Genomic DNA, 26,721 nt, shown 5'->3' on the forward strand with positions numbered 1-26,721 from the left:
CTCTATATCAGAATATATTTAGAAATTTTAGATCTGCTAGGCGTAAAAGATGACTGGAATAAGAATTTTTTCATAAGAACAAACTCTTCAGGCTCAGGATTTTCTATTTCTCATAAATTCATAACTTAAAATCTTTTTCAGCTTGACTGCCATTTGCCATTCTCTTGAAGATCTCATTCTAGAGACCTACTGTGGACCTACAGCATAAAAATAATGGAAAGATCCTTTTATTGTTGATATTTATGTTCAGAAAGAGGAGGTGATTGTACAATAATTACATTAGCTCTGATAATACTTTTCTGCCTTGATAGAATGTCCCTTTTGTGGAAAGAAGGCATTTTGTGCATGGGAAACAATAAGGAATATAGATAAAAACACCAAATTCCATTCCTAAAAATTTCCAATTTTTTCTTGTCTCCTCCTTTATCTGCATGATTGTCACTTGGTTTTCTTTATGTTGCTGTCACAAACACTGCCTAAACTACATGAGGAAAATATCCTTTAAATCTCATGTTCCAGTTGTCCCCTAAACTTCATCTCTTAGAAAGGAAGGCCGGAGACAGCATAAATGGGAAATGAAGGAAAAAAAGAGTTCCATTAACAGCAGAAAAGAAAATTAACTGTTGTTACAGCCTTTCTTGTAACAGTATAATGACTTATTCTTGAACATGTAATATATTTTCAAAGTGCTCTGTAATTATAAAATCAACCAAGTACGAAAAAGCGTTTTATTAATTAGGTGAATACAGGGGACTTAAAGCACATGAAATGTTAAGATATTCAGCACATCTGCTTTTAATAACTCCATAAAAAGATCCTTAGAACATATTCATCATCTTAAAGTTTTTACTAGGACTCTGAAGTTTTCACCTTCTTATCACAACTGTAGCTGTCCCTGGTTTTAATCCCAATTTAGTTCTATCAAACTACTTCACTATCAAGTTTCTGATTAGTGACCACACCAAATTCCTCTCAAAAATATGGTAAAGATGTTTTCGTTGTACAAAGAATCATCAGACTCTCTAATATCTAGAAGCATAGTGAATTTTTTGCTTCTTTTGAGATATTATCTAGTATGAAGCCATTTCAAACTGCTCGCTACTAATTACTTTTTATTAGCATGTAGGGTATTTTGAGACCTCAGAGCATTCAAAGGCACTAGAAAGATTTGCTCTCTCTTTTAATAGTAACTTTGATGGGAATGCTGTTCTTATTAATAAATTGGTCTTAAGTTTAATCTTCAAATAGAATCAGTTGTTCTGGAAAATTAAACTAGATTTTATTGATAAAAAATGAATTGCTTGAAAAAAATTAACTAGTTAGTTGAAATTATAAAGTATATCCATGTTTTACCATTTATCCATAGTAAAAAGCAACAGCTACAGAAAAGGCTTAAAAATAAAAATGAAAAAATTCCTCTTTCTCAACCCCCTACCCTGCAGTGCCACTTCTGGAGGTACAGGTATTTCCACATATCTATATATGCATAACTCATTTTAAACAAATATGAATTATTTCTCTAAGGTCTCACTAATGAGAGCTAAAACATATTTATTCTACCTCATTCTGTTTAACAGCTACCTAGTATTTCAAGGTATGGCTATTTCATGATCGATTTTATCATTTCTTTATAAATGGATATTTAAGTTGCTCTGAGTCTTCTTCTATTGCCAATGGTATGATAATGAACTTTCCTACATGGACACATATGTACACACTCCTCTCTTAAGCAGACACTGGATATATTTCTACAAGTAAAATCAGGGGTCAAAGAATAAGCACATTTTAAATTTTAATAAAATCTGACACAAAGTGCCTTCTTAAAGGGTTATATTTCTACCAATTGTGTACAAAATTGCCAGTGTAGGGCATCGTTAAACTTTTAAAATCTTTGCTAATCTGAATAGGTGAAAAATGTCACATTTTAATTTGCATTTAATTATTACTAACACTTAGCACCTTTTCTAATACTTATTAGCTACCTGTATTTAAATTTTCTGAGTGGCTCATGTAATTGATTCGTGCGCTAGGAAATGTCCATTTCTTAAATTGCCTTTAGGGCTAAGAAAAGAAGATGTCATCAGACAGTAAACTGCAGTCTTACTGGTTACCCCATTTCTAAGCTATTAAATGACTATTACTTTTACTGCTTGCCTTGCATACTTTGGTGGCAGTTAGGCTTAATACAACATTAATAATTAAGTCTGAAACTTTTAGATGATTGTCAACGGGGGCATCACTTGATTAAATCATATCTCACATCTCTGAACAGGCAAGGAAATAGGTCAAGTGTCATGTCATTTTATTCCCGGGTCGCAGTAATTGCTAATGGGTATCTGAGCGAGACCAACCTGCCAAAGATAAAATTTGAGATCTTAATCTGTTTTTCAAAATACCGTATTCACACCAGCCATGTGGGTATGAGCTACCATTTCAGATAACCCCACTCTTTGAAAATCTTCCTATTTCTACACATAATAATCCAAAAGAACTTACTTCGAATCTGTTTTTTAATTTCCTTAGCAGGGTCCAACCAATTCTGAAAAAGAAGTGAGAGTCTGAATATGAATCAGAGAAGAATGGAGATGACTTAGTGTTGACTGGGTAGAGATGAACTAAACGTATTTGAGAAGGAGTGGCTGCCGGAAGGGTCCCCCAGCTGGGTCCTTCCCCTACATCTGGTGCCCCTTCGCTAGTCCTGCGAGGGCCCAGGCTCTGGTCTAATGAGAAGATGTGTGTGCACACAACTCAGGCTTGACAAAGTTCTTTTCTTTTACAACAAGTGCCTTCAGGGATTCAAGCTAGCACAGAAACAGAGGAGAAAAAATGGTGGATTCTATGTTCAAACAAGTTACAAGCATGAGCTAAAGATACAGTCATCCTTTGGTAACCACAGGGGATTGGTTCCAGAACCCCAGGTAACACCAAAATCTGAGGATGCTCAAGTCCCTTATATAAAATGGCACGGTATTTGTATATAATCTATGCAGCGCCCCCATATACTTGAAATCATTTCTAGACTATTTATAATACCTAATTCGATGGACATGCTATGTAAATACTTGCTGGTGCACTGGCAAATTCAAATTTTGCTTTTTGGAACTTTCTGGAATTAAAAAAAATATTTTTGATCTGCTGTTGGTTGAACCTGCAGATGCAGGACCCAAGAACACAGAGAGTTGACTCTGCATGTAACTTGACCACTGATGTCCTAGCCGTTCAGTCCCATGCAGCGACTTCTGTGATTATAGATTTTAAGGCACCTTCTTAGAATGCTTTCCTAACAAACGAACACTTGCCACTTATGATTTTCCTCATTAGAACACTCAGGTGTTTAATAATGAAGTTAGACATCAACCATGGAATTCAGTAAAGATAAAGTATGATTCACTAACAAACGACAACAGAACAAGCGACATTTAATGAGCACAATTGCTGTGGCTCAGTTTCCAGCATTAAGGAAACAATTTCTTCCTCCTTATCTTTCAGGCAGTTGGGGGGATAAGTGAGATAAAGGCCTGAAGAGACTGCAGCAGGTATAAGAGTCTACAGAGGTTTTACATGTATCATTAAACGTGGACTGAATACATTAACTGCTTGCCTCGTACATCAGGTCTGTACATGATTCATCTCACATTGTGATTCAGCAAGAATATGAAAGTGTAATAAGATGAATTAATAAGATGGCATCCAGCGAACATGTTTTCTGTATAATTATCAATTTATGTGATTCCCATTGGCTCAAATCCATGGAAATGTATCATCCCCCCAAAGCACCATATAAAATGCTTTTCTGGAACCATCAAGAACTCAAGCATGAAAAGCAGAAACACTGACTGACTGACTGTTTCCAAAAGACTCAAGATTAAAGGAAGTTGTCAATAATTTCCTTCATGAAGAAATAAGGTGATTAACAGCATTTAGGGCCTTGGATAATAAATGTGAGGGCGAGGGAGCACGAGGGGAGGTGGAGAAAACGATTTACCAATTCAGTTTCAGTTCACTTTCTTGCAGTGAAGCGCAGTTGAAGCCGCAATACTTTGTACTGCTTTCAACCACTCACCTTCTGGCTTTCAGCATCTCGATATGTAAGCCCAAAATAGTCTTTTTCTAGCAAATTCAGATGTTCACATACTTTATCAAACAGCACTTGGCCTCTGGAGCGTTTCTGTGGAGAACAAAACAGAAAAACAAGTCAACACACACCAAAAATGTTCTGTCAATTGCCACGAACAAAAATGGGTAAAACTTAAAATATTGCTCATTGTAACTGTTCAGTAAACAACAAGCAGGTCTGATCACTTTACCAGCTCCTTTTTTAACTAGAAAAAAGGCTCAATAAAGTGGACCTAATCCTGTAAGAGGCAGCTCCTACAGAACAAACAAATAAAAAAATAACTCCTGTCAGTGAGTGAGTACAGGCGACCTGCCGATGATTTCGACACGGAAGTAGTTGGGGAAATGAAGTGGTGCTCGAAGCCTCAAATATATTGTGAGACACAAAAATCCTGCCGGTGAGAGCATTAAAGGGCCGCCCACAGCTGTGCTTCATGATACCCACGCTCACTCCCCCCCGTGATCAGGTTCTGAGCCTGAGAAGAACTAACCCCATTCCTTGTCTCAGGCGGAAGTCCCCTGCAAACTTTCTACCCCAGTCCTTACTGAGAAAGTCTAGCTGTGGATCACTCTCTGAAGCCCGTTAAACTTCATTAGTTCTTGTGTACAGCCACAAATTTCAATTTTGTATCACAGAGTTCAACTTTCTCTGAATTTTTTTTTTAGAGAAAATCCTTCCTATTAAACATAACAAACATGTTCATTAAGTTTAAAGATTTAAATGATCATTTATAAATGTAAGATGTAGACATATGTGCTGTATTTTTGGCCATAAAGCAGTCGATTGGAGAAAGAAAAAAGGCAGTCATCTGGGGAAAAAAATCCATCAGCTTAATTTATGGTGATATGCAGTATCATATTTTCATCAAAGGTCTTTTAAACTTGGCCTTGGAGTCTGAGATGGATTAAGTGGAAGCAATTAAGCTAAAGTACATTTTGTTTGTGCAGTACCAACATTTCACATCTCGTACCTTAAGTGTATTTGTCTTTAAGATTTAATGTAGTAAGAGAAAAATAAGAAAATTGATAAACAATGGGCATACCAAAGAGTACGTATCCAGAAGACGTGTAAGTGGTATGTATTACTATGCAACCGCAAATATACTGGAAATTACTTAGTCCCCTCAAGCATGACTATTTAGGAGAAAAGATAAATGTAGGATACAAAACTGAAGCCTGAATTGTAAGCAGCTGAATAATCAATGTTGTATTTGAAAGAAGTTTAATAATGTATGAAAATAAATTACATGTTAGCTAAACTGTGTAACATTGTTCAATGGATATAAATAAATGGTATGACAATGAAATGCTGCTCACTGGTTTAAATCCTTTATTTGTAAATAACAGCATATTGCTTCTGAATAACGCTTAACAAATTATAAAGTTTGCACCAAAAAAAACTGGTTCTTCTGATGCTTCCATTGGTATGATGTCCAGTTTAGAGATAAGAACACAGAGGTCCAGAGGAGTTACATGGGAGAGGCAGTCTTAGTGCTGCCTATGACGGTGGCTTTAACAGGTAAACCTGGCTTTGAGTCTTCCTTATGTCCCTTGCAGCTGTGCGGACCTCGAAGCTTTCCCTCTGTAAAACAGGTATGAAACCATCTACTTCTTTTAATGGTTGACATTAAAATGAAACAAAGTATTCCAACTTGGTCCAGTGATAACACGTCAAGCATCCCACAAACGTCAGCCATTGATATTATCAGCCTACGTGATTGATAAATGGCAGAATACGTAATACAGAACTCACTAGGCATTTTTGTGGTAGGAGCACATATATAGCTCCTTGTGGTACCAATAAGCATCCTTAGTATTAATATGCCCTGCTCTTTCTTCAGATATCAATTATCTGCTTACTGTCTAACTGCTTTAACTACAACACAACACACACACACACACAAATACATACCAGCGTCTGGCCAAGTACTTTCTCAATGAGTAAAAACAAACCAAACCAAAACAAATACAATAAACCTTCCTCTACAAAGCCTTCTACATCCTCTGAGCCAGCAGCAGACCCCAGCCAGGCCCTCAGTGGAGGAATTATTCTGGTCACGCTGCCGGCGGCCTTGGGCATTGTTTTATTAGCTGTCTTCTGGCTGCTGTCTTCTTCCTTTTGTCTAACAGGTGGAATGATTAGCTCAAGCACAGACCACTGTACTAACTGGTTCTTAATTTTCTGGCTTCTCACCATTTGATTACTATTAATGAACCACAGCTCTCTCTTGAACAGACCAGATTTTTTCTTACTATTTTAAACATATTTGAACACTATAAACAGTCCTTAAGACAATAACATAGTGGTCCATTCTTTTCTCTGAAGGGTTTTTGGGTTTGTTTCTGTTTGTTTTGGCCCTAAGAACTAGGAGGGGTTGTCTAGAATCCGCTATAGATGGTTATATGTAAACAATGAAATTCCTATCTGCCAAACATCACCATGGCCGCCGGCCAGCTGGATGACACTGGAAAGGTCTCTCACGTTATGTGGGCCTTCACCTTCTCATCCTTGAGTGAGGATATATGACTCCATGGAGCCAGGTGATCACGGGCTTGAGGCTGTAACTGGGCACCTGTGCTCATGGCCAACATCACTAACGATCACAGCTCACTCCCCCGTGCAGCCCAAATGCGGCTTCAGAGCCCCGCCGCACACGTGATGACAAAGACCCTGGCGATGGATGGAGTCGGTACAGGACACCAAATGGGACTATTCTGCAGCCCCAGACAGGATCCCCTCCGCAATCACTCCCAACTCCCCCAGATTCTTGATTCTTCTTACTCAGGTCATTTTTTTCTAGTGCATTATCTAACTTCTCAAGTCAATTATTTCTACATGTTGACACTGTGTGCATCTTTAGGTAGTAACATCTAAAATATGACTGAAGCTCAACCGTCACTGGGCCTTTTAGAGAATTTATGTTAAATATTCGGTTCCCAAAGATAGGATGTTCATTAAGTCATCAAATCTGGGCATCTTACTTTCATTGGGTATGTTTATAACAGCTATAATGAGTCAAGAATTCAGTAGAAGATAGTGGGAAGCAGTTGCATAGCACAGGGAGATCAGCTGGGTGCTTTGTGACCGCCTGGAGGGGTGGGATAGGGAGGGTGGGAGGGAGGGAGACGCAAGCGGGAAGAGATATGGGGACATATGTATATGTATAACTGATTCACTTTGTCATAAAGCAGAAACTAACATACCACTGGTAAAGCAATTATATTCCGATAAAGATGTTAAAAAAAAAAAACAGAATTCAGTAGATTAAAAAACATTTTTTGGACAGAGGTATTCTAAAATCAATGGGTAATTTACTTAACTGGAGACGATGAACAGCTTTTAGTCTCATTTGCTGTTTCCTGTGAGTTGTTAAGTCACGTCTCTGACTCAGATGCATTCGCAGTCTACATAACCATTGACTTTTAACACCTGGACGTTAAGGAAAGTGGACTTTGCTTTCCTGGAGTAACAAACCAATGGTGGACTACCCTCTCTCTACCCTCTTTTTCCACTTAAAATTGGGTTTCTCTTTGAAATAGAGAAGACGAGGATACGTCCATCATCACCACTCAAACACAGCAGATGAAATAAGCTTTTCTGCAGCATTAATGAAACTTCCTGCAAGTCCAAGATAATTCAAGATTTTTACAATGTTGGTAAAACACTGGTTTTCAAGGTCTTATCAACCGGCATCACCTGAAAGTTTACATTAAATTTTTTATTTGTACTTTTATTTGTCTAACAACTTAAAAAAACTAATTTCAGAATGTTTTAGGATGGGAGAATTTCCAACATTTCCCAAAGTAGAACAGCATCACGAAAGCCTGCATACTCATCACCCAGTTTTAACAAATGCCTCTGAAGACAATTTTGGTTCCTCTGGAGTTCTGCTCCACTCATCCTCCCCCTGGGTACTCTGAAGCATCTCAGCAAATAATTGTGTCTTTATTTATCTTAGTATGTAACTCTGCTCTTTTAAGAAATGTAATCTCAATAACTTCATCACATCTAAACAAAAGTAGCAATCAGTTCATAATATCACCAAATATCTAGTCAGGACTTTAATTTCCCCAATTATTTCAAAGATTTTTTTTTCTTTTTCATTTTCTTTGATTAGCCCATACACCGCAATCGGCTGACATATCTCTCTGGTCTCTCTTAATCTGCAAGTTCTCCATTTATGTTGGTTTTCCCCTTGAAATTAACTTGTCTAGGAGACCAGGTCATTTGCCTGTAGAGTTCGCTCAGTCTAGACTTGCTGTTTGCATCTCCATGGTGTAATTTAACATGTTCTTTTGTCTTCTGTATTTCCTGTAAACTGACAGTGAATCTAGAAGCTTGACCACATTCTTGTTCGACTGGTTTCCATAAATGACGCTGTGCAATTTCACCACGAGGCATAAAGTTAACTCTTGCCTTTTTGTGATATTAGCAGTCACTAACGATCGTTGCCCTAGACCCATTAATCTGAGGTGGCAAGATGGGGATATTTGAATCCGAACCTTGGTCCCCCATTTATTAGTTGGAGTATGTCTATGAAGAGACACTTCTCTTTGTCAGAATTATTTATCCAGTGACATAGTCTGATGACGGAAGCCAGGATCAATGCTCACACCTTTTCCTTTACCCAATTTCAAGATAACGAGTTGGCTTTCTAGCACCATCCAGGAGTCACCAATCAGGATTTTTGTCTTATATCATAGCTATGAACCCACGGGCTAAATCAGGCTTGACGTGTTTCAGTCCACTACAGGTGTTACCCATATTGATGCTCTAAATGTCCCCAAGTGCTCTGCCTTACATTTTGCCTGTCAACTCTCATCCTTCACAATGCTTCTCCAGTCCCACTTCTTTACAGCATTTCCTGTCCTCCCAGCCAACTGTGACTTCTCTCACCCTTGGACATTAGAGCACTTTATGGTACCAAGAGGGCACCTTCTATATTCTGCCTTCTGTCACAGCTGTCTCTCTGTGCGCTCGCCTTATATCCCGACTGACTATAAAGACACTCCTGGTGGCAACGTGCCTCCTATATTTATTTTTTATGGAGCCTCATTTTGGTCAAATGCCATTAAGAGAATAAAAAGGTAACGTGATGAAACTTAAAATTTTTGTCACTAGCATATCATAACCAATGTTGCCAAAGCAAAATTTTAAACTAGTGGTTTTTCAACCGTGGATCCTGGGAGCATCTAAAATATGCCAATATCCAGGAACCCACCTCAGGTCAAATAAGTCAGAATTTCTGAAGGTGGGCACCAGGCCTTTGTATGTTTTCAAGATCTCATTTGCAGGCATGGTCAAAAGGTACACTTAAGTTTACAACTTAAAAATTCTTAAATGGAGGACTCTAAAGCAATTTTTCTTTTCTTTTCTTTTTTTTTGAGGAAATGTGTAACTTCTTCAGATTTAGATCCACACCAGTTTCTTTCAGGCCTTCTTGTACCAACACTGATAGCTGCATTATGATCAACTTTATTTACACACACACACAGTCTTAAAATCTTAAGACACCCTTTCCAACAAATTTTCTTAAGAAACGTTAATTTCTCAAGAAATGAAAAACGAGCCACATGCTGAAATAAAATGCTACAAATGAGCAATGATAAACCACCAACCTATAAAACCAACCAATAAACCAGCCAAACAATGAACCTGCATTTAAAGCTATGAACGAAATACACAAAATAGAAATGTTTTTGAGTTCGAATTTTTTTTTTTTAGCTCCCCCTCGGTAGAGCTAAAACATACAGACTTTAACTCAAGAACCTGCTACCTTACTAAAAAATGACCCAGGTAGGTAAACAAATGTCTTGATTTCCTCTTTTGTGAACAAGTAAAAGAATTCACATCTTCCCCAGCAGGTTAGGGAGGTGATGGAGAGGAACAAACACTGGGCACTGAACCCAGGGGAGGATGGAGGGAGGAGCTGCTGTTGATTGACAGCTGACCAGGAGACGGCACACCTGTGGACGCGTCCTCTGAAAATGAGCGCCGCCTTGATCCTCAAGTCCCTGGAAATCGTGTCTTGGTCTGTGCTCAAGTCATGAGCGCACAAGCAGGTAGCACAAATTGTACTAAACCCCAGCACAAGACTTCAACAGAATCTGTCTTTTCTTTCAGTCTCACAAAGCTATGAATCAGCCTGGGGAAAGGCTAAAAGCTGAAATTAGAGAAATTTGTAAAGTCAAGTATAATCTTCTCGTCTTAGAAAGACGGGCTGCAGTTCTTATTTATCTGAAGCTGCACTATCACAAAGAAAATGAGGCAGAGCACGTCGTTCTGCCTGAGAACTGGAGCTAATCAATGGTCCCTACTTCTTGGGCGGGGAGAAATGCGGAGGGGCAGGGGAACCAAAGCCATCAGCACCAGGGCGTGTGGATATATCCTTGAGGCTCCGCGGGATCTATGTGCGCATTTCTTTAAACCGTCACTGAAAAAAAAGCCTCTTGTTACATTGGCTCAGGCTTATACCACGTGCGTTAATACAAGGAAACATATAATATTGAGACCCTTCAGGGAAACGGACACTTCCGTACCCTTATTTCAGCTGCTTTGAAATTTGAGGGAGCGCCAGCCTGTAAGCACTTTATTCTTTCCATCATATATCTTCTTCAACTGGACTGCTGATTTTCTTCTGAAATTATATCTTTCTGTGTATTGTTGCACTTTGTGAACTTGTATTTCTGCTCCCTGAGGACAGGAAACTGTGCAACCTTTTTAATGCCCCCGACAGAGTGTCCTAAACACAGAAGACATTCAACATATGCGCCTAATAAACACTCCGGGCATGAATCTGAAGGAGGAATTTCTCCTCACATTATCTTCGATTAATCTCGATGAAAAATGCCATCATTTTTTTTTCATGCTTCCTTCCCTAATTGCATATTTCCACACTGAATGCTTTTCCAGTCTCCTCACTTCTCAAGGTCAACTGGAATTCTCTTCATTTCTAAACGATGGCAACGCAATTTGCCTGGTGTTATAGGAGCACGTGGAGAGCTCAGCAAACTAGCTAAGCTTAAACTTGAGCCTAAATCGGACACCTGGACTCTGTGTAGGTTATTTTTTCCTGGGTCTTCTTTTTGCTCTGTCAGATAGAAAAACGTTCTAACACAGTCTGCCCTGAAATTTAGGTGGATTAAAAAAAAAAAAATCTACACTTAGAAAATACCAAGAGGAATAAAAGATGATGATGGTGTCTGGTCTGTGACAACAGTCCAAAAACACTTGAGATCTGAGGCCAGGAAGGTCTAAGAAGCAATATATGGCCCCAGCTGCCCTGTGCGCATCTACTTCCATTTGGGGCTTTCTGTCTCAAGTGTACTTTCAATGCCAAGTTTAATAAGCACAGTAGGAAGTCCATTATCCCCGTCACTACTGCCAGGATCCATGCCCAGAGGGGCAGGACCTAGTCTATGTACTAAATCCCAAGCGTGATCCGGGCAGTGAATTCAGAGGGCTGATGTGAGAAGCAGAGATGATTTTTTTCTGCCTAGATGTTACCTATCTTGCTAGCTCTTTCTTTAAATTCACAAGCAATCAGCTTTTTAGAAAACCATAATAGTTCTTTTCACATTATTAAGTCAATCAATGATTATTCTGTCACTTTCTTAAACTCAGTTCAGTTAGCAATAAAGATCTGAAGTGGCCTGTTAAAATATGAACCTGGGACCACTTCCTGGTCTTGCTAAGTTTTTAAACACAAGAGTGATTTATTTATTTATTTATTTTTTGCGGTACATGGGCCTCTCACTATTGTGGCCTCTCCCGTTGCGGAGCACAGGCTCCGGACACGCAGGCTCAGCGGCCATGGCTCACGGGCCCAGCCGCTCCGCGGCATGTGGGATCCTCCCGGACCGGGGCACGAACCCGTGTCCCCTGCATCGGCAGGCGGACTCTCAACCACTGCGCCACCAGGGAAGTCCCACAACAGTGATTTATTTCCATGTCTCAACTGTCTAGAAACTGAGAGTTCATCTAGCATTATTTAAATATCTTCAAAATGTAATTTTAAAGATATTATTCCTATCCAGTTCAAGTTGGTTTTCCCACCATTCTATTCTAAGTGAGGCACATCAGACAACCCCAATGCTGGACCCTGGCTCTACAACTAGCTGGCTGTGAGGTGAGACGGTCACTGAACCTTTCTGAACTTCACTGCCTTCATTAAAAAATGGAAATAATATTGGTCCTTACTCATAGGATTGTTGCATTAAATAAAACACAGGAAAGCATACGTATTGCCTAGCCCATGGCAAACGATAACCAATAAATGCTGGCGATTATTAGTAGGCCCTTTTCATAAGAAGCCCAATACATTTAGGTTTTCTAAGGCTGAAATTTGGTATAGAGATTGACATACCACTGATGCCTATTTCATCTGCAGTGAAATCATCCCATGTCTCTTGTGAAAAATAAATCTCACTGTACAGGGAAAAGGGAGAAACGGTTGAAAGAACTATTATTATCAGTCAACCAAGGGTACATTCAATTATCCTTTGCAAACACATACAAAATGGTTTTCAGCAGGCACTGGGTACACTGGCACATTTTAGTACATCCTAGGCCAAAACATGACAGTTACATATTATCATAGACATGGCGTGCAGCACAACCAAAACAAGTAGGCAGAGTTCAAATGCAGTAGAGTCGACCTAGGTTTGACAGAGATTCTCTGAAAAAATACTTTTAGCACACACACGGCAAGAGTCCATTTGCGCACGTGAAGCCCCTCCGCCTTTTTTTAGAAAGATGCCTTTTTCTTTCAGCCACAATCTGTTCCTGTCTTCATTTGTTGTCACCATTTCAGCCTCTGTTTGAAATCAGACTTTTGTGCTCAGAGCCATGTACCGTGGTAGATGATAGCTTTTCAGTGAAGCGTGCTTCTTCCTGGCAAAAACATTGGGCTCGCTTTTTCACAAAGAGTTTCACATCACACATATGAGATGTTGGCAGCGAGCGGTCAGACAACATTTCCTGCTGTTAATCTGCTAAGGATTCAGGTCACTAAGCCAATGTGTGCCAAACGAATGCAGAAAAGGAAGCCCTTGGGAAGAGGGATGTTTGAAAGAGACAGACTTAAACCTGAATCTTGTAAAAGAACTACAGGGCCTAATTCAGAACGATGCGGGACTTCGTGAAATTCTTCCTGGGAGAGGAAGTACTTATGTCTCCTTTCCAAGACAATTCTCAAAAAAAAAAATCAAACAAAACCCAAATTGTGATTTATAACTCATGTGGTCAAATAAAGCACTGTAGGCAATGCAAATGTTGACAGTGAAAACACAACTTTTAATGATATACATTTAACGAGTAGGAATTTGTAGAACGGCCACTTTTCAGTCCTATAAGGCACTGAAGATCAAAACCATATAATAACAGTAAGTGCTTTAAACAAATAAGTCTTAAGTGAACCAGTGTCCATCAGCTATTTCCTCTTATTAACAGGACAAGGCTGTGAGTAAGCACACAGAGGAAGGATTTCAGGGTTATTATGCAAACCACTCACATAATTAAAAAATGTAATTATATCATTTCGCTAGTTAAAATAGAGGTTTTAAATTAAAATAATTGTAAAACCTATGAAAGACCTATAATGAAAACATAAATAAATAAAAAAAATAGGACAGCTGATGACACTTTCAATGACACTTAAGGTCGGTCTGGCCTTCACTGAAAGCATATCATATTTTGGATTAGTATTTAAAATCCAGTAGCTGGGGAGAAAAAGCCTTTGTAAGCATCTAACTTTTTGATTCTACTTACATGTTCTCCAGCTTTGTCGGACACGTGCAATAGCCAGTGTGGACCACCTGGGGTACCAGCAGGTCTACACGTCCAAGGTTGGGATTGCTTTTGGACCTCGCTGTCTCTATCGGGGGCATCCTGAGCTCCTGAGCTCGCAATCCTGAAGAGCCAGCATTAATCCTATCGGCCCAGCAGTTCCCACACCTGGGAGCGGGGGTGGGAGGAGCCTGCTCTGCCCTGTGAAGAAGCGAGGCCCAGGCCTCATTCTAGAACCAGATCAGACCCGTCCCCTCGGGTCAGCACAAGGTCCCCTCACCGCAGCCGTCCCAAGAGCTCATTTAACCACGAGGGAATGTTGGTCTCTGCTGACTCCTGAATCTCAGATGGTGATTTCTTTGAGCTTTGTGGTTATTTACTTTTAAAGCACGAATTGCATCAGCAAATGGCAGTAAATAACACTCACATAAAAAACTGAAATGGTTAGGCAAACTGAATCCAGAAGACAAAGGGCTTTCAAAGTAGGTACAGCCCTTTGCCCTAACAAACAGCTGTAACGTTCTTTCACTGACAGGAGAACTTCAAACCATTCTGTTCAAGCAAAAAGTAAAGTATGACACATTCAGATTATTCTGATTTTTCTTGGGCTCACAAGATTGCCGCTGTCTTTCCTGGACCTTATCGGTGTTCAGAGCTGAACTGGGAGGTTCGGGGCTGAGGGACTTTGGGAAGTTCTTCGGGACTTGAGTGATGCTCTCCCTTCTCTGAAGGCTGAGCCTCTAAGTCAGTCCTGCCAGCTCCCTCCTGGCTTAACAAGGACTGAGGGCAGCAAGACGCCTGCGATCTTGGGGGCTCAGGAGGATGTCAAGTGAAATTCAAAGGAGATGAGCCCGAGATTTTATCAAATGTACTTTCACTTCTGTCTTTACATTCAAAAACTCTTTGTGAGAATATACCCATGTGGGAAGACCAGAAGTTGGCTATCAGACTCAGCAGTGAGAGCACAGACAGCCAGACTGAGGATGCGGTCAGACCCCATCATCATGGTGGGGGAGGTCCCGCCTGCCTCTTTGGCTCCCCCCGCGGTGCCCCCTGGCCTCCCCTGACCCCCTACTCCATCACACAACCTTCCTCCAGCCCCTCTCCCTAGGCTTCCTCCTGCCAAAGTCTGCACAAGCCACCTTCACACCCTGGACCCTTCCACCCGTCCAGCCTTCAGATCTCTCCTCAAGCACCCCTTCCTCAGGACTCTACCCACCCCCCACCTCCAGGACCAGGTCTCAGAGAACGTGTTTTTATATCTTCTGCATCGCACTTGTCAGGGCGGCAATTTCACGCTGCTTTGTGTTGTAATTTGAGTAATGGTAATGCCAGCCGCTCAGGTAAGCAGTTTCTACCTGCAAATGGATTCCCAACACGTACCCCTGAGCCTGGCAGAGAGCAAAATTAGTATTTTTTGAAACAGGAAAGAAAATCAAGTGAAATAAGTGCATCTGGGGTTTATTTCCTGTTCAAAGCTCTTCAAAAAACTGCTACATTCTTTGAAATTTATTCAGGATCAGTTTATTTATATTTTTCTACCACATGGGTATAATCTGCTCTGGCCAGATCTAGAGTGTTGGATTTTTTTCCTAATTTCTGCAAGAAGACAATATTTCATCCCTGCAGGTGGTAGACCTATTAGCTTTTTTTTTTTTTAACATCTTTATTGGAGTATAATTGCTTTACAATGTTTGTTAGTCTCTGCTGTATAACAAAGTGAATCAGCTATATGCGTACGTATATCCCCATATCCCCGCCCTCTTGCGTCTCCCTCCCACCCTCCTTATCCCACCCCTCTAGGTGGTCGCAAAGCATCGAGCTGATCTTCCTGTGCTATGCAGCTGCTTCCCACTAGCTATCTATTTTTCATCTGGTAGTGTATATATGTCAATGTTACTCTCTCACTTTGTCCCAGCTTACCCTTCCCCCTCCCCGTGTCCTCAAGTCCATTCTCTACGTCTGTGTCTTTATTCCTGTCCTGCCCCTAGGTTTATCAGAACCATTTTTTTTTGATTCCATATGTATGTGTTAGCATACGTATTTGTTTTTCTCTTTCTGACTTACTTCACTCTGTATGACGGACTCTAGGTCCATCCACCTCACTACAAATAACTTAATTTCGTTTCTTTTTATGTCTGAGTAATATTCCATTGTATATATGTGCCACATCTTCTTTATCCATTCATCTGTTGACAGACACTTAGGTTGCTTCCATGTCCTGGCTATTGTAAATAGTGCTGCAATGAATATTGGGGTACATGACTCTTTTTGAATTATGGTTTTCTCAGGGTATATGCCCAGTAGTGGGATTGCTGGGTCATATGGTAGTTCTATTTTTTTAAGGGATCTCCATACTGTTCTCCATAGTGGCTGTATCAATTTACATTCCCACCAACAGTGCAAGAGGGTTCCCTTCTCTCCACACCATATCCAGTGTTTATTATTTGTAGACTTTTTGATGATGGCCATTCTGACTGGTGTGAGGTGATACCTCATTGTAGTTTTGATTTGCATTTCTCTAATGATTAGTGATGTTGAGCATTCTTTCATGTGTTTGTTGGCAGCCTGTATATCTTCTTTGGAGAAATGTCTATTTAGGTCTTCTGCCCATTTTTGGATCGGGTTGTTTGTTTTTTTGATATTGAGCTGCATGAGCTGCTTGTATATTTTGGAGATTAATCCTTTGTCAGTTACTTCATTTGCAAATATTTTCTCCCAGTCTGAGGGTTGTCTTTTCCTCTTGTTTATGGTTTCCTTTGCTGTGCAAAAGCTTTTAAGCTTCATTAGGTCCCATTTGTTTATTTTTGGTTTTATTTCCATTTCTCTAGGAGGTGGGTCAAAAAGGATCTTGCTTTATGTCTTGATTTATGTCGTAGAGTGTTCTGCCTATGTTTTCCTCTAAGAGTTTTATAGTGTCTGGCCTTACATTTAAGACCCATTAGCTTTTAAAATTCCACCTCAAATGTTGCAGGTTAACTTCCTGATAAATTTCTCAATTTCTCCTGAAGGGCGAATGGTCCTGAGCTGGGGCTTCACTCCATTACTTTCATTTGATACACGCTCTACCCCTCACGCTGAAATAGAAAAACCCAAGGTGGGTTATGGTTTCTAAGGACCTTCCGTGACTAAACTGCATGAGATCAGCCTGAACTCCCAGGTATCAGTAATCCTGCACCTGCTCAGTAAGTCTGTCTGATGAACGTGGAGAGCAGTTCCATGCATAGGATCGGGATGCGTCCTGGATTCTCCTTTAAAAATTCTTTTTAAAATGCCTGGTTAAGTAGCAGATTAGAGAGTTAACTACTAAGCGTGCAATTGGTCCTGCCACCTAAAAACTTTTCTCAAACTGAAGTCAATATTTTCGTAGGAGTCACAATATTTAACGGGCTTACAGTTAATAATCCTATAAGGGGAATGAACTCATTCACACACCTAGGCACAGATTTTCCTGTGAGGTTACCTTGAAGAGTACAGAGGAACTTATACTGCTCAAGCTTTAAAGTTTTTCTGAGCTGAAATCATTGAAGTCCTGCTCTGTCCACAGTGTCAGGGCCCTGGGCATCCTTTGTGTCCACACTGGCCTAGATCCAAATGTTTGAGGTGTGTCTTAACCTCACCCTCAGGCATTTTTGTGGCCACGTCCTTGGAGAAGGTGGGTGACAGTCTTTCTGCGAACACGCTCTCATCAAGCCCTCACCTCTTCTGAGATGTCAGTAGCATCCCTAGCTCTCCTGTTAAAAAATATAGTTCTCCACTGAGCCGGCAACTTAGAAAGCTGCACATCTCGGATACTTAAAGAGAAGCATCATCTCAAACAAATCGTTACTTAGCGCTTCTTTTTTTAAATTTTATTTATTTATTTATTTTTGGCTGTGTTGGGTCTTCGTTTCTGTGCGTGGGCTTTCTCTAGTTGTGGCGAGCGGGGGCCACTCTTCATCGCGGTGCGCAGGCCTCTCACTGTCGTGGCCTCTCTTGTTGCGGAGCACAGGCTCCAGACGCGCAGGCTCAGTAGCTGTGGCTCACGGGCCTAGTTGCTCCGTGGCATGTGGGATCTTCCCGCACCAGGGCTCGAACCCGTGTCCCCTGAATTGGCAGGCGGATTCTCAACCGCTGCGCCACCAGGGAAGCCCAGTTAGCGCTTCTTAAAGGTCTGACTGAGAGAATCGACCACCACTGAGACTTTCCTGACGGCTATTCCTAATCTCCCAGAAGAAGCTGACAGAGAGCTTCTCTCAAACGGCGGGACCCGGAGTGAAAATTCTAGCCAGCAAGTGGAGTGCTTTTACTGTGTGGACGCTGTGAGGCGAGCGCTCTGAACACACGTTCTGTGGGTTCATCTCTTTCTGGCTTCTTCCTCTCATTTTCTCTTGGCCCCGCTTTCTGCCTATTTATCTTCTTCTCATTATATTATGTGTATTTCTGTAAAACACCTTAAATCCTCGTGAGAACATGGCTGGGTATACATCGTAGAAGCCCCAAGTTAAAATCAAATGTTATTTCTGAAACAAAGTACCTTTACAATTTGGACGGGGTTTTTTCCCCTATGATGACGACTTCTTGACTATTAAGGAAGCTCAGCAAAACCTGATATTCCCGATGGTGCTTTTTTTTTAAAAAAAGAATAACTGGAGATATGAACTGAAGCATTTTGCTTGGGGTAATCCTTGAAAACCATCCCGTGTGCTTTACAAGTTCAGTATAGGGGCATTTCCCTAAAGAACGTGGTGGCTCTTTCAGTGACTTTATTTGCCGTCACCATGGCATCCCATAAGAAATAACAAGTCTCTTTATTCCTTCCAGTTTCCCAAACACCACCCTAAGAACCAATTCTTGTGCTGGCTGTACGTCCGCATACCATCGCTCATGCTTACACGCAGCCGCGGGGCGAATGAGGTGCATTTCTAAGTGTAAATATGACTTCGAGATCAGAATTTCTTTCACCCGTATTAGAAAGTGACCCCAAATGTGCATACCAGCTAAACACAGCTGTCTGTCACGTGTCCGACACAGCCAAGATGTCTTGTTTGTCAACGAGAAGAAACCCCCACTGATCAAAGCCTTTCATGAATTAATGCCTAACCCGGCCATTTAAAATTGCCATTTGTAGAGACATCCTGGACCCGAACTGCAGGAAACAGTCACTAGGCAACACCAACAAAATAGATTGGTCTTGGCAGGAGAAACAAACGGAAGACCCAAATTCCATTTATCTAGAAATAAAATACCCACAATAGTCATCTGACAAGGGAAATCGCACCAGGTTATAGGAAGCTAATGTTCTTGATGGAAGTGTGATGTGTTCCAACAAAAAGATCCCATAACTTAGAATCTGTGACCTCTTCTAGAAGAAACAAAAACTTGAAAGTGTTCTGGCTGGTCAATACAACCCACAAAATTGAAGAGAAAAAGGGTCCTTGGCTTTTCGGCCGTCGAGAGAGGGAACCCGGGGCTCAGCACTAGATGCCCCTCGGCCCCGGACCCGAAGGAGGCGGAGGGTGGGGAAGGGGGTGGTATTTCCTGAATGAACAGCAGGGCGTGACCACAGCCCCCAAACTGGAAAACTGCGGGCGGCTACGTATGGGGGTGAGGGGGGCACGTATTTTTTTCTAATCTGAGATTAAAACGTTCAAGAAAACTTTCCAAATACACCATCCCCTTCACAGTTACTTAAAGATCACGATGACACAGCACGCTAATGTAAAATTGGTCCTAACAGCCTTCTTACATTGTTCCAAGAAACAGGGATCAGTCGTTCCTTACAGGAAATATTAATGTTACAGTTCTTAACACTTTGTATAACTGAAATTCTAATGTACAGAAGACAGCAAAAAGCCCAACTAAAGAAATAAAAGGGTGGCGCGAGAATCCATCACAATGAACGACGCTAAATTATTTCTCGGTGGACAGCGCCTGCGGCAATCCCCGGCCGCCTGTTTTCTACGTTCAATAGTGCCACGCCTGGATGGCAGTTAGAAAGTGATACTGGGAACGCTGGCCTGTGTAGATTCTCTCTTGGATCTGTTTGAAGGAGACCCACTCGACCATAATCACTGCTGTAATGTCCCCATGGGGTCAGGCACGCCCGGTTCCTAAGCTGGGCTACACTCCCCACCCCAACTCTAAGCGTGAGTGTTGCCCAGAGCTCTGCTGTTAATGCTCTTCGCACTCATTCACTGGCCCTCTGCACGATCTCATTCACTCGTGCATGTGAATTAGTGTGAGAGATACTGGCTCCCACAGAGCCTACCAGCCTGACTTCTCTTCCAAAGGCCAAACAATGTATCCAATTGCAAAAGCAGATTGCTACTTTCATATTCCAAGCACCCTAAGTTCAATAGGTTTAAATTAGATTCACTATCTTCCCCCACAAACTTTTCTCCTTATACTGTATTCTGTAAATGTGGACGCCATTATCAGTTACTGTCTCTTCCACTACCGGCATCCCTGCTCACCCATCCAATTAATCAAGTTTGCTCATTTTCAAGACAGTTCTTTAAAATCCATTCTCTTCCCTCTGTCCCACTTTAGTAGAAGTACGTTTTCAAAACACAAATGGCCAAATAGCTCCCCTCAGAAGCACCCCATCACCTATTGTGATTTCCCCTCTCCCTGGTGTACACGCCCCACGTGATCCCTGGGACTGCGGATAGAGTGGATCTTACTTTAATCTAATGATGAGGTTACATTAGCTGGCACAGCTGACCTTATGATAGGGACATTATCCAGGTAGTCCTGACCTAATCGGGCCTGAGCCCTTAGAAGCGGAGAGTTTTCTCCAGCTCATAGCAGAAGTGGGGTTGGCAGAGAGACCTGACGTAGAGGGCTCTAAGGTGAGTGAGGTTCTCTGTTGCCAAGATGGAGGGAGACTCACAGACCGGACAGCCAACTCAGGAGCCCCAAGTGGTCCCCAGCTGACAGCCACCAAGACAGTGGGGACCTCAGTCCTACAACCAGGAGGAAATACGTTCTACCAACAGCATCAAAAAGCATGAAGATGCATCTTTCCCTAGACCAGCCTCCAGACGAAGATGTAACCAGTGCCCAACATGATTTCTGCTCTATAAGACCCTGGGCAGAGGACTAGCCAAAAACTGTGAGGTGATAAATACGTGTTGTTTTACGTCTCTAAGCTTATGGTAATTTGTCACACAGCAGTAGAAAAGCAACATATACAAACGATACCCAACCTTGTTGGCAAGTCAAGCCCATCCTCCCTCATGCGCCCTTGGTCTTCCTTTCCAGCCTCAGCTGCTCCTGACATTTCAAATTCTCCCTGTGTGCTTTTCACATCTCCTTATCTGCCCAAATTCTAAAGAGAATTATGTAAATATCCTGAGTGTAATTAGAATTATTCTGGAAATATAAAAATAAGTAAATAAGGGAATGCCGCTTGACTTAAATATCACTGCAGGGAAAGTCAGCCAACATATTCTAATAATAAATATCTATCTGCCAACAAGTGATTGGACACGTGCTCACCATTTTTAACAGCATGAACCCCTGTTGAGGAGTCTTTGCTTGTAAGGAAGTATTTACAGACAGCTAAAGCTCTGGAGTCATGCTTTTTATACATCAGCCCTATTTCAAAACCTAGATCCTAAAAAAGAAAGAAGAATCCAAGAAACGTGCCTCAAACAGCCACTCCCAATTTCTTCAGGCAAGAAAGCTCTCTACAATAGCAGAGGATCCGTCCCAGCATGAAATGGAAGTGAGCTGAGTAGATTTCCAACTCTTTCCTTTTTCTGAGTGGCTCCTATTGTGTCCCTAGTTATTTTATTAAAACCCAGCACATCACAAAACTCCTAATAGGGTAAGAGTCAAAGACTCCCCTATTCTCTACTTGCTACACAAGGGCAAATACAGGATGACCTGCACTTTATAAGACACTTAAAACCGAATAGTAAAGAAGCCTCTTCGAATACACTACTCAGAGTTGCTATGAAAGAAACCGGAAAATACAAAGAATCAAGGCTTAGTGGAACTAGAAAGACCATTAAGGGACTTCTGAAGGGAACGAGCGTGAAGGAAAAGCAGTGTGACCTCGTCAGACCCCTTCTCTAATACTTTCCTATACACCTTGAGGAGTTCATCACCGAAGCCAAGGACCACTGCCTCCTCACTCACCATGAAGTGGGAGTCCGCTCAGGAAAAGAAGCTAGCACTGAAAGCCAGAAAGGGGGTGTGTATAATTATTTTCAGTATATATTCAGGCTTGTTAAACACCTACTGCTTCTGACACAACAGCAACAGACCCTTAGCTGCATCTTCTGTCTGATCTCAGCAGGTGTAAGCCGGACAGTGTGAGAAAAGCAAATTTCCTGTTTTCTAGCTCAGTGTCTTAGTCCTAACAAGCTTCTAGGTAAATGGGTGTTAAATCTTAAAACACAAGCACAGTTACCTCCTGTTCCTATTTAATACGATCATTCAGCATTTCCCGAACTGTCAGATGAATGATTAGCTGATATGGAAGCACTGATAATATTCTTTCCAGGTTGGGGAAAAAACCCTAGAAAGGGAGAGTCAAGATGAAATTCACTTTCTTGCACTTAAGAAATACTTTCCAGTGTCTAATATACTATTAGGTGATAAGAGTTAATCTCTTAACAGTGTGGAGGCTAGGATCCTGTGGTTTTGTTGTTGTTGTTGAAAAGACTTAACATTTTTAGAGCAGTTTTATTAGGTTTGCAGCAAAACTGAGGGGAAGGTACAGCGATTTCCCACATACCCCCGGCTCACATATATACCTGTGCCCAGCCTCCCCCATCATCAACGTCCCCCACCAGGTACATTTATTACCATTAATGAACTTACACTGACACGTAACACACCCTAAGCTCCTAGTCTGCATTACAGTTCACCCTTGGTGGTGTACATTCTATGGGCATGGACAAATGTATAATAACATCATTGTATCGACAGTATCCTACAGAGAATCTGCACTGCCCGAAACATCCTCTGTGCTCAACCAATCCATCCCTCCCACCTCCGACCCAACCCCTGGCAACCACTCATCTGTTTCCTGTCTCCATAGTTTTGCCTTTTCCAGAATGTCCCAGAGTAGATGGCATCATACAGTATGTAGCCTTTTTCAGATTGGCTTCTTTCACTTAGCAACATGCATTTAAGGTTCCTCCGCATCTTTTTATGGCTTCATAGCTCATTTCTTTATAGCAATGAATACTATTCCATTGTCTGGGTTCTAACACAGTTTATTTATCCATTTACCTATTGAAGGATAAAAGCAAGCCTTTAAAATGTATGAAGCTATGACTCTGTTTCTATGTTAAAAACCTACCACTCTCTATACAGAGTCTTTTATATTTATATTCTTAGAGACAAGGCCCAGAAGGATCGGCCTTAATGCTTTATAGCATGAAAGGTCCATAAGGTTAGCGAGCCTTTCAAATTAGCCAGTCACTGTAGGTCCAGCAGGGACCCACATTACAAACAAATGGCAAACCAAGACGCCACCCAGGCTGGCGCTACTGTCACATACCGCCTCCCACAGTTTAATATTCTTAGGCTCAAAATTCAATTCTTGGGCGCAATTCTGGTGGCACAGTGCTTAAGAACCTGCCTGCCAATGCAGGAGACACGGGTTCGAGCCCTGGTCCGGGAGGATCCCACATGCCGCAGAGCAGCTAAGCCTGTGTGCCACGACTACTGAGCCTGCACTCTAGAGCCCACAAGCCACAACTACTGAGCCCACGTGACACAACTACTGAAGCCCGCGCGCCTAGAGCCCATGCTCCGCGACGAGAAGCCACCACAGTAAGAAGCCTGTGCACCTCAATGAAGAGTAGGCCCCGCTCGCTGCAACTAGAGAAAGCCCACGCGCAGCAACGAAGACCCAACACAGCCAAAAATAAATAAATAAAAGAAATAAATTAAAAAAAAATTTTTTTTTAATTCACTTTTTTAGAGAGTCAACTGAGAAAACGTATTCTACTGTACAACAACTCTCTGGTCTGCTTTGATTCGTGATACCTTGATATATATTCAATTATTAAGACACCTGTACATTATGAGTTTCATAAACACATTTGTAAAAGCCTGGGTGTGAGTGATCCTTTTTACTAAAACACTACATGCCGGTTCCACTACTGGATGAAGGGATTAAAACTAAAATTAGAGTTCAACATTTCCACTATTCTTTCATGGACATATTTCGAGCAGTGCAGCATATTTCGAGCACTGCAGCATAAAAACTGACAGGGCAAGGACCTACTGTATAGCACAGCGAGCTACATTCAATATGTTGTAATAATCTATAATGGAAAAGAATCTAAAAAAGAATATATATACATATATATCAATATATGTATAAGTGAATCACTTTGTTGTATGCCTGAAACTAACACATTATAAAGCAACAATATTTCAATAAAAATTTAAAAAGAAACTGACAGAACAAGTGTCTTAGCACAAGTCCCCAGTTATTTAAGAAAGTTAAAAATTTGACACAGCTGTATCCAATTTTAAATTAATTTTGAATTTTTAAATGGCCCTCTGTTTACTGGAGCAACTATAGATGATCTGAGCATGTCTGTCTGGTACAGAAACCTTGAGAGAATCAGTAAATAGAAGGAAAATATAAAACCTTGGCAAGAATGATTAATAATACCTTTTCCATGTATCGATATCCCCAAAGGAAGCTTGCATTTAAAGCTAATACACTATTAGCCTCGAAATAAGTGCCCAGACTAGCCAAGGTAATTTATTAGTTTATGGCCAATAAATGTCAGGCATGGCATATGTGTTACTAACAAAAAAGCAGGGAAGGAAGCTCTTCAGTTTCACTAGGTAACATTTTAGCAGAGCTTTTCCCTCTCCGTATTTCCTCATTGACTTCCCCATCGCCTATTATTTATTTGCCATATCCAAACAGCAGGACGACTGGGCTGAAATATCACTAGGATGGATTTTCCCTTCTTCCTTTGCTATAGACATTAACATGATCATAGGAATACCACAAAAGGTATTCATGAGTGCAGTTGAATATCTCCTTTTAAGTTACAACATTTTTCAAACTAAGAAGTCCGTATTCACCACCTTTCTTGTGCCAATGAAACGCTGGACCATAAGGCGTCGGTGGCAGCTAAATCCTGACGCTAACTGCTGCCTGTGTGCGCTTCCCTTTTAGACCAGATCAGCTGGTGCGTGGATGCCAGTAAGTGTGTGCAAGCTGGTTCTCTGTAGCTATTTCACCGTGTCCCTATAACAGGGCCTCAACATCACACTGCCCTCCAGGCTTCCTGAAACTACCTCTGTATTTTGTTGGAATGTGTGTGTACACACACACCATGTACATATTTTGCAGGACTGAACTAGAGTTCACGCCCTCCTCCGACCCTAAGAACCTGTGATTCTACAAGACTTCAGCTCTGTAGTCAAAGAGGTCATGGGCGCTGTTCGTAGGCGGTGGAATTTTGAGACAAGGTCAAAGACACCCGCCTCTGAAACTGAAGGTAACAACGATAAAAAAGGTAATATCAAATTCAAGAGATGATCCACCATGTAGAGATCTTCTCAGGTTATTAACTAACTTTGAAATGATTTTCCCATCTTGTAGCCGATACCAGTGGTCTTCTTCCTAAACTTCCTGCAGAGCCAAGACGACGTCTGTGAAAAGAAAGGCATCTATTTAAATGCTAACTAAAGGGAGATGCTATTATCTTGAAAATTACAACCTGTCTTTCACGGGGGAAATGCTGTAATTATGAAATGAAGTGGCAATTGATCAGGAAAACTAGAAAAAAAACATCACTGGTGAAAACTGCTTCTCTCCAGAAGGCATGGAGACTATGGGCCCAGTTCAGACTCTGAGCAGGATGGTGTAACAGCCGTACAACTTGCTGCAAGTCATCCTGTGTCAAGGCAGCGAGGGGAGTCGAGCCTGGAACTCTGCTCCCTTCACCACTTTGAAGAGCTTCTGCATCATACCTCCCCAGCTGTCTTCCCCTTCTTACTCAAAATATTATTGTTTTTCTACTCTTCATAGAGTATGTTTTTTATTTTTTTAATTGAAGTATAGCTGATTTACATACAGTGTTGTGTTAATTTCTAGTGTACAGCAAAGTGATTCAGTTACGTGTATACACACACACACACACACGCACACACACACACACACACACATATAAACATATATATTCTTTTCCAGGTTCTTTTCCATTATAGATTATTACAAGATATTGAATATAGTTCACCGTGCTAAACAGTAGGTCCTTGTTGGTTATCTATTTTATATACAGCAGTGTGTATATTTTAATCCCAAACTCCTAATTTATCCCTCCCCTCTTTCCCCTTTGGTAACCATAAGTTTGTTTTCTATGTCTGTGATTCTCTCTCTGCTTTGTAAATGTTCATTTGTATCATTTTTTTTTAGATTCCACAAATAAGTGATATTATACGAATTTGTCTTCGTCTGACTTGCTTCACTTAGTATGATCATCTCTAGGTCCATCCATGTTGCTGCAAATGGCATCATTTCATTTTTTTTTTATGGCTGAGTAAGTATTCCTTTGTATATAAACACCACATCTTCTTTATCCATTCATCTGTCAGTGGACACTTAGGTTGTTTCCATGTCTCGGCTGTTGGGAACAGCACTTCTATGAACATAAGGGTGCATGTACCTCAGAGTATCTTATTTCATGATAGCACAGCTGAAAGCAAAGCCTTGGCAATCTTTTTGCGAAACTAGGTTTAAGAAGTCTTGAGAAGGTAACATCCTTTCCACTGACTCAATCTGTCTCCTGGATAAGATCTGCCTGTAACCTCAGGGCCCTTTTGTTTCCAGGGAGGAGGCCTAA

General features: G+C 41.1%; 1 protein-coding gene across 17 annotated transcripts in view; it reads right to left on the reverse strand.

Annotated features, from left to right (window-relative positions):
- EPB41L3 (erythrocyte membrane protein band 4.1 like 3) overlaps nt 1–26,721 on the reverse strand; it is a 212,365-nt gene that overhangs the window by 47,526 nt on the left and 138,118 nt on the right. For all 17 annotated transcript variants that reach the window (XM_079943276.1, XM_079943278.1, XM_079943269.1 and 14 more), the window contains 2 exons: nt 4,064–4,168; nt 2,497–2,539 (listed from right to left, as the gene is read on the reverse strand). In XM_079943276.1, coding sequence (XP_079799402.1) covers nt 2,497–2,539; nt 4,064–4,168 — 148 coding nt within the window. The remainder of the gene's footprint in view (nt 1–2,496; nt 2,540–4,063; nt 4,169–26,721) is intronic.

This window comes from Stenella coeruleoalba, assembly GCF_951394435.1.
Source record: "Stenella coeruleoalba genome assembly, chromosome: 14".
Classification (NCBI taxonomy): Eukaryota; Metazoa; Chordata; class Mammalia; order Artiodactyla; family Delphinidae; genus Stenella; species Stenella coeruleoalba.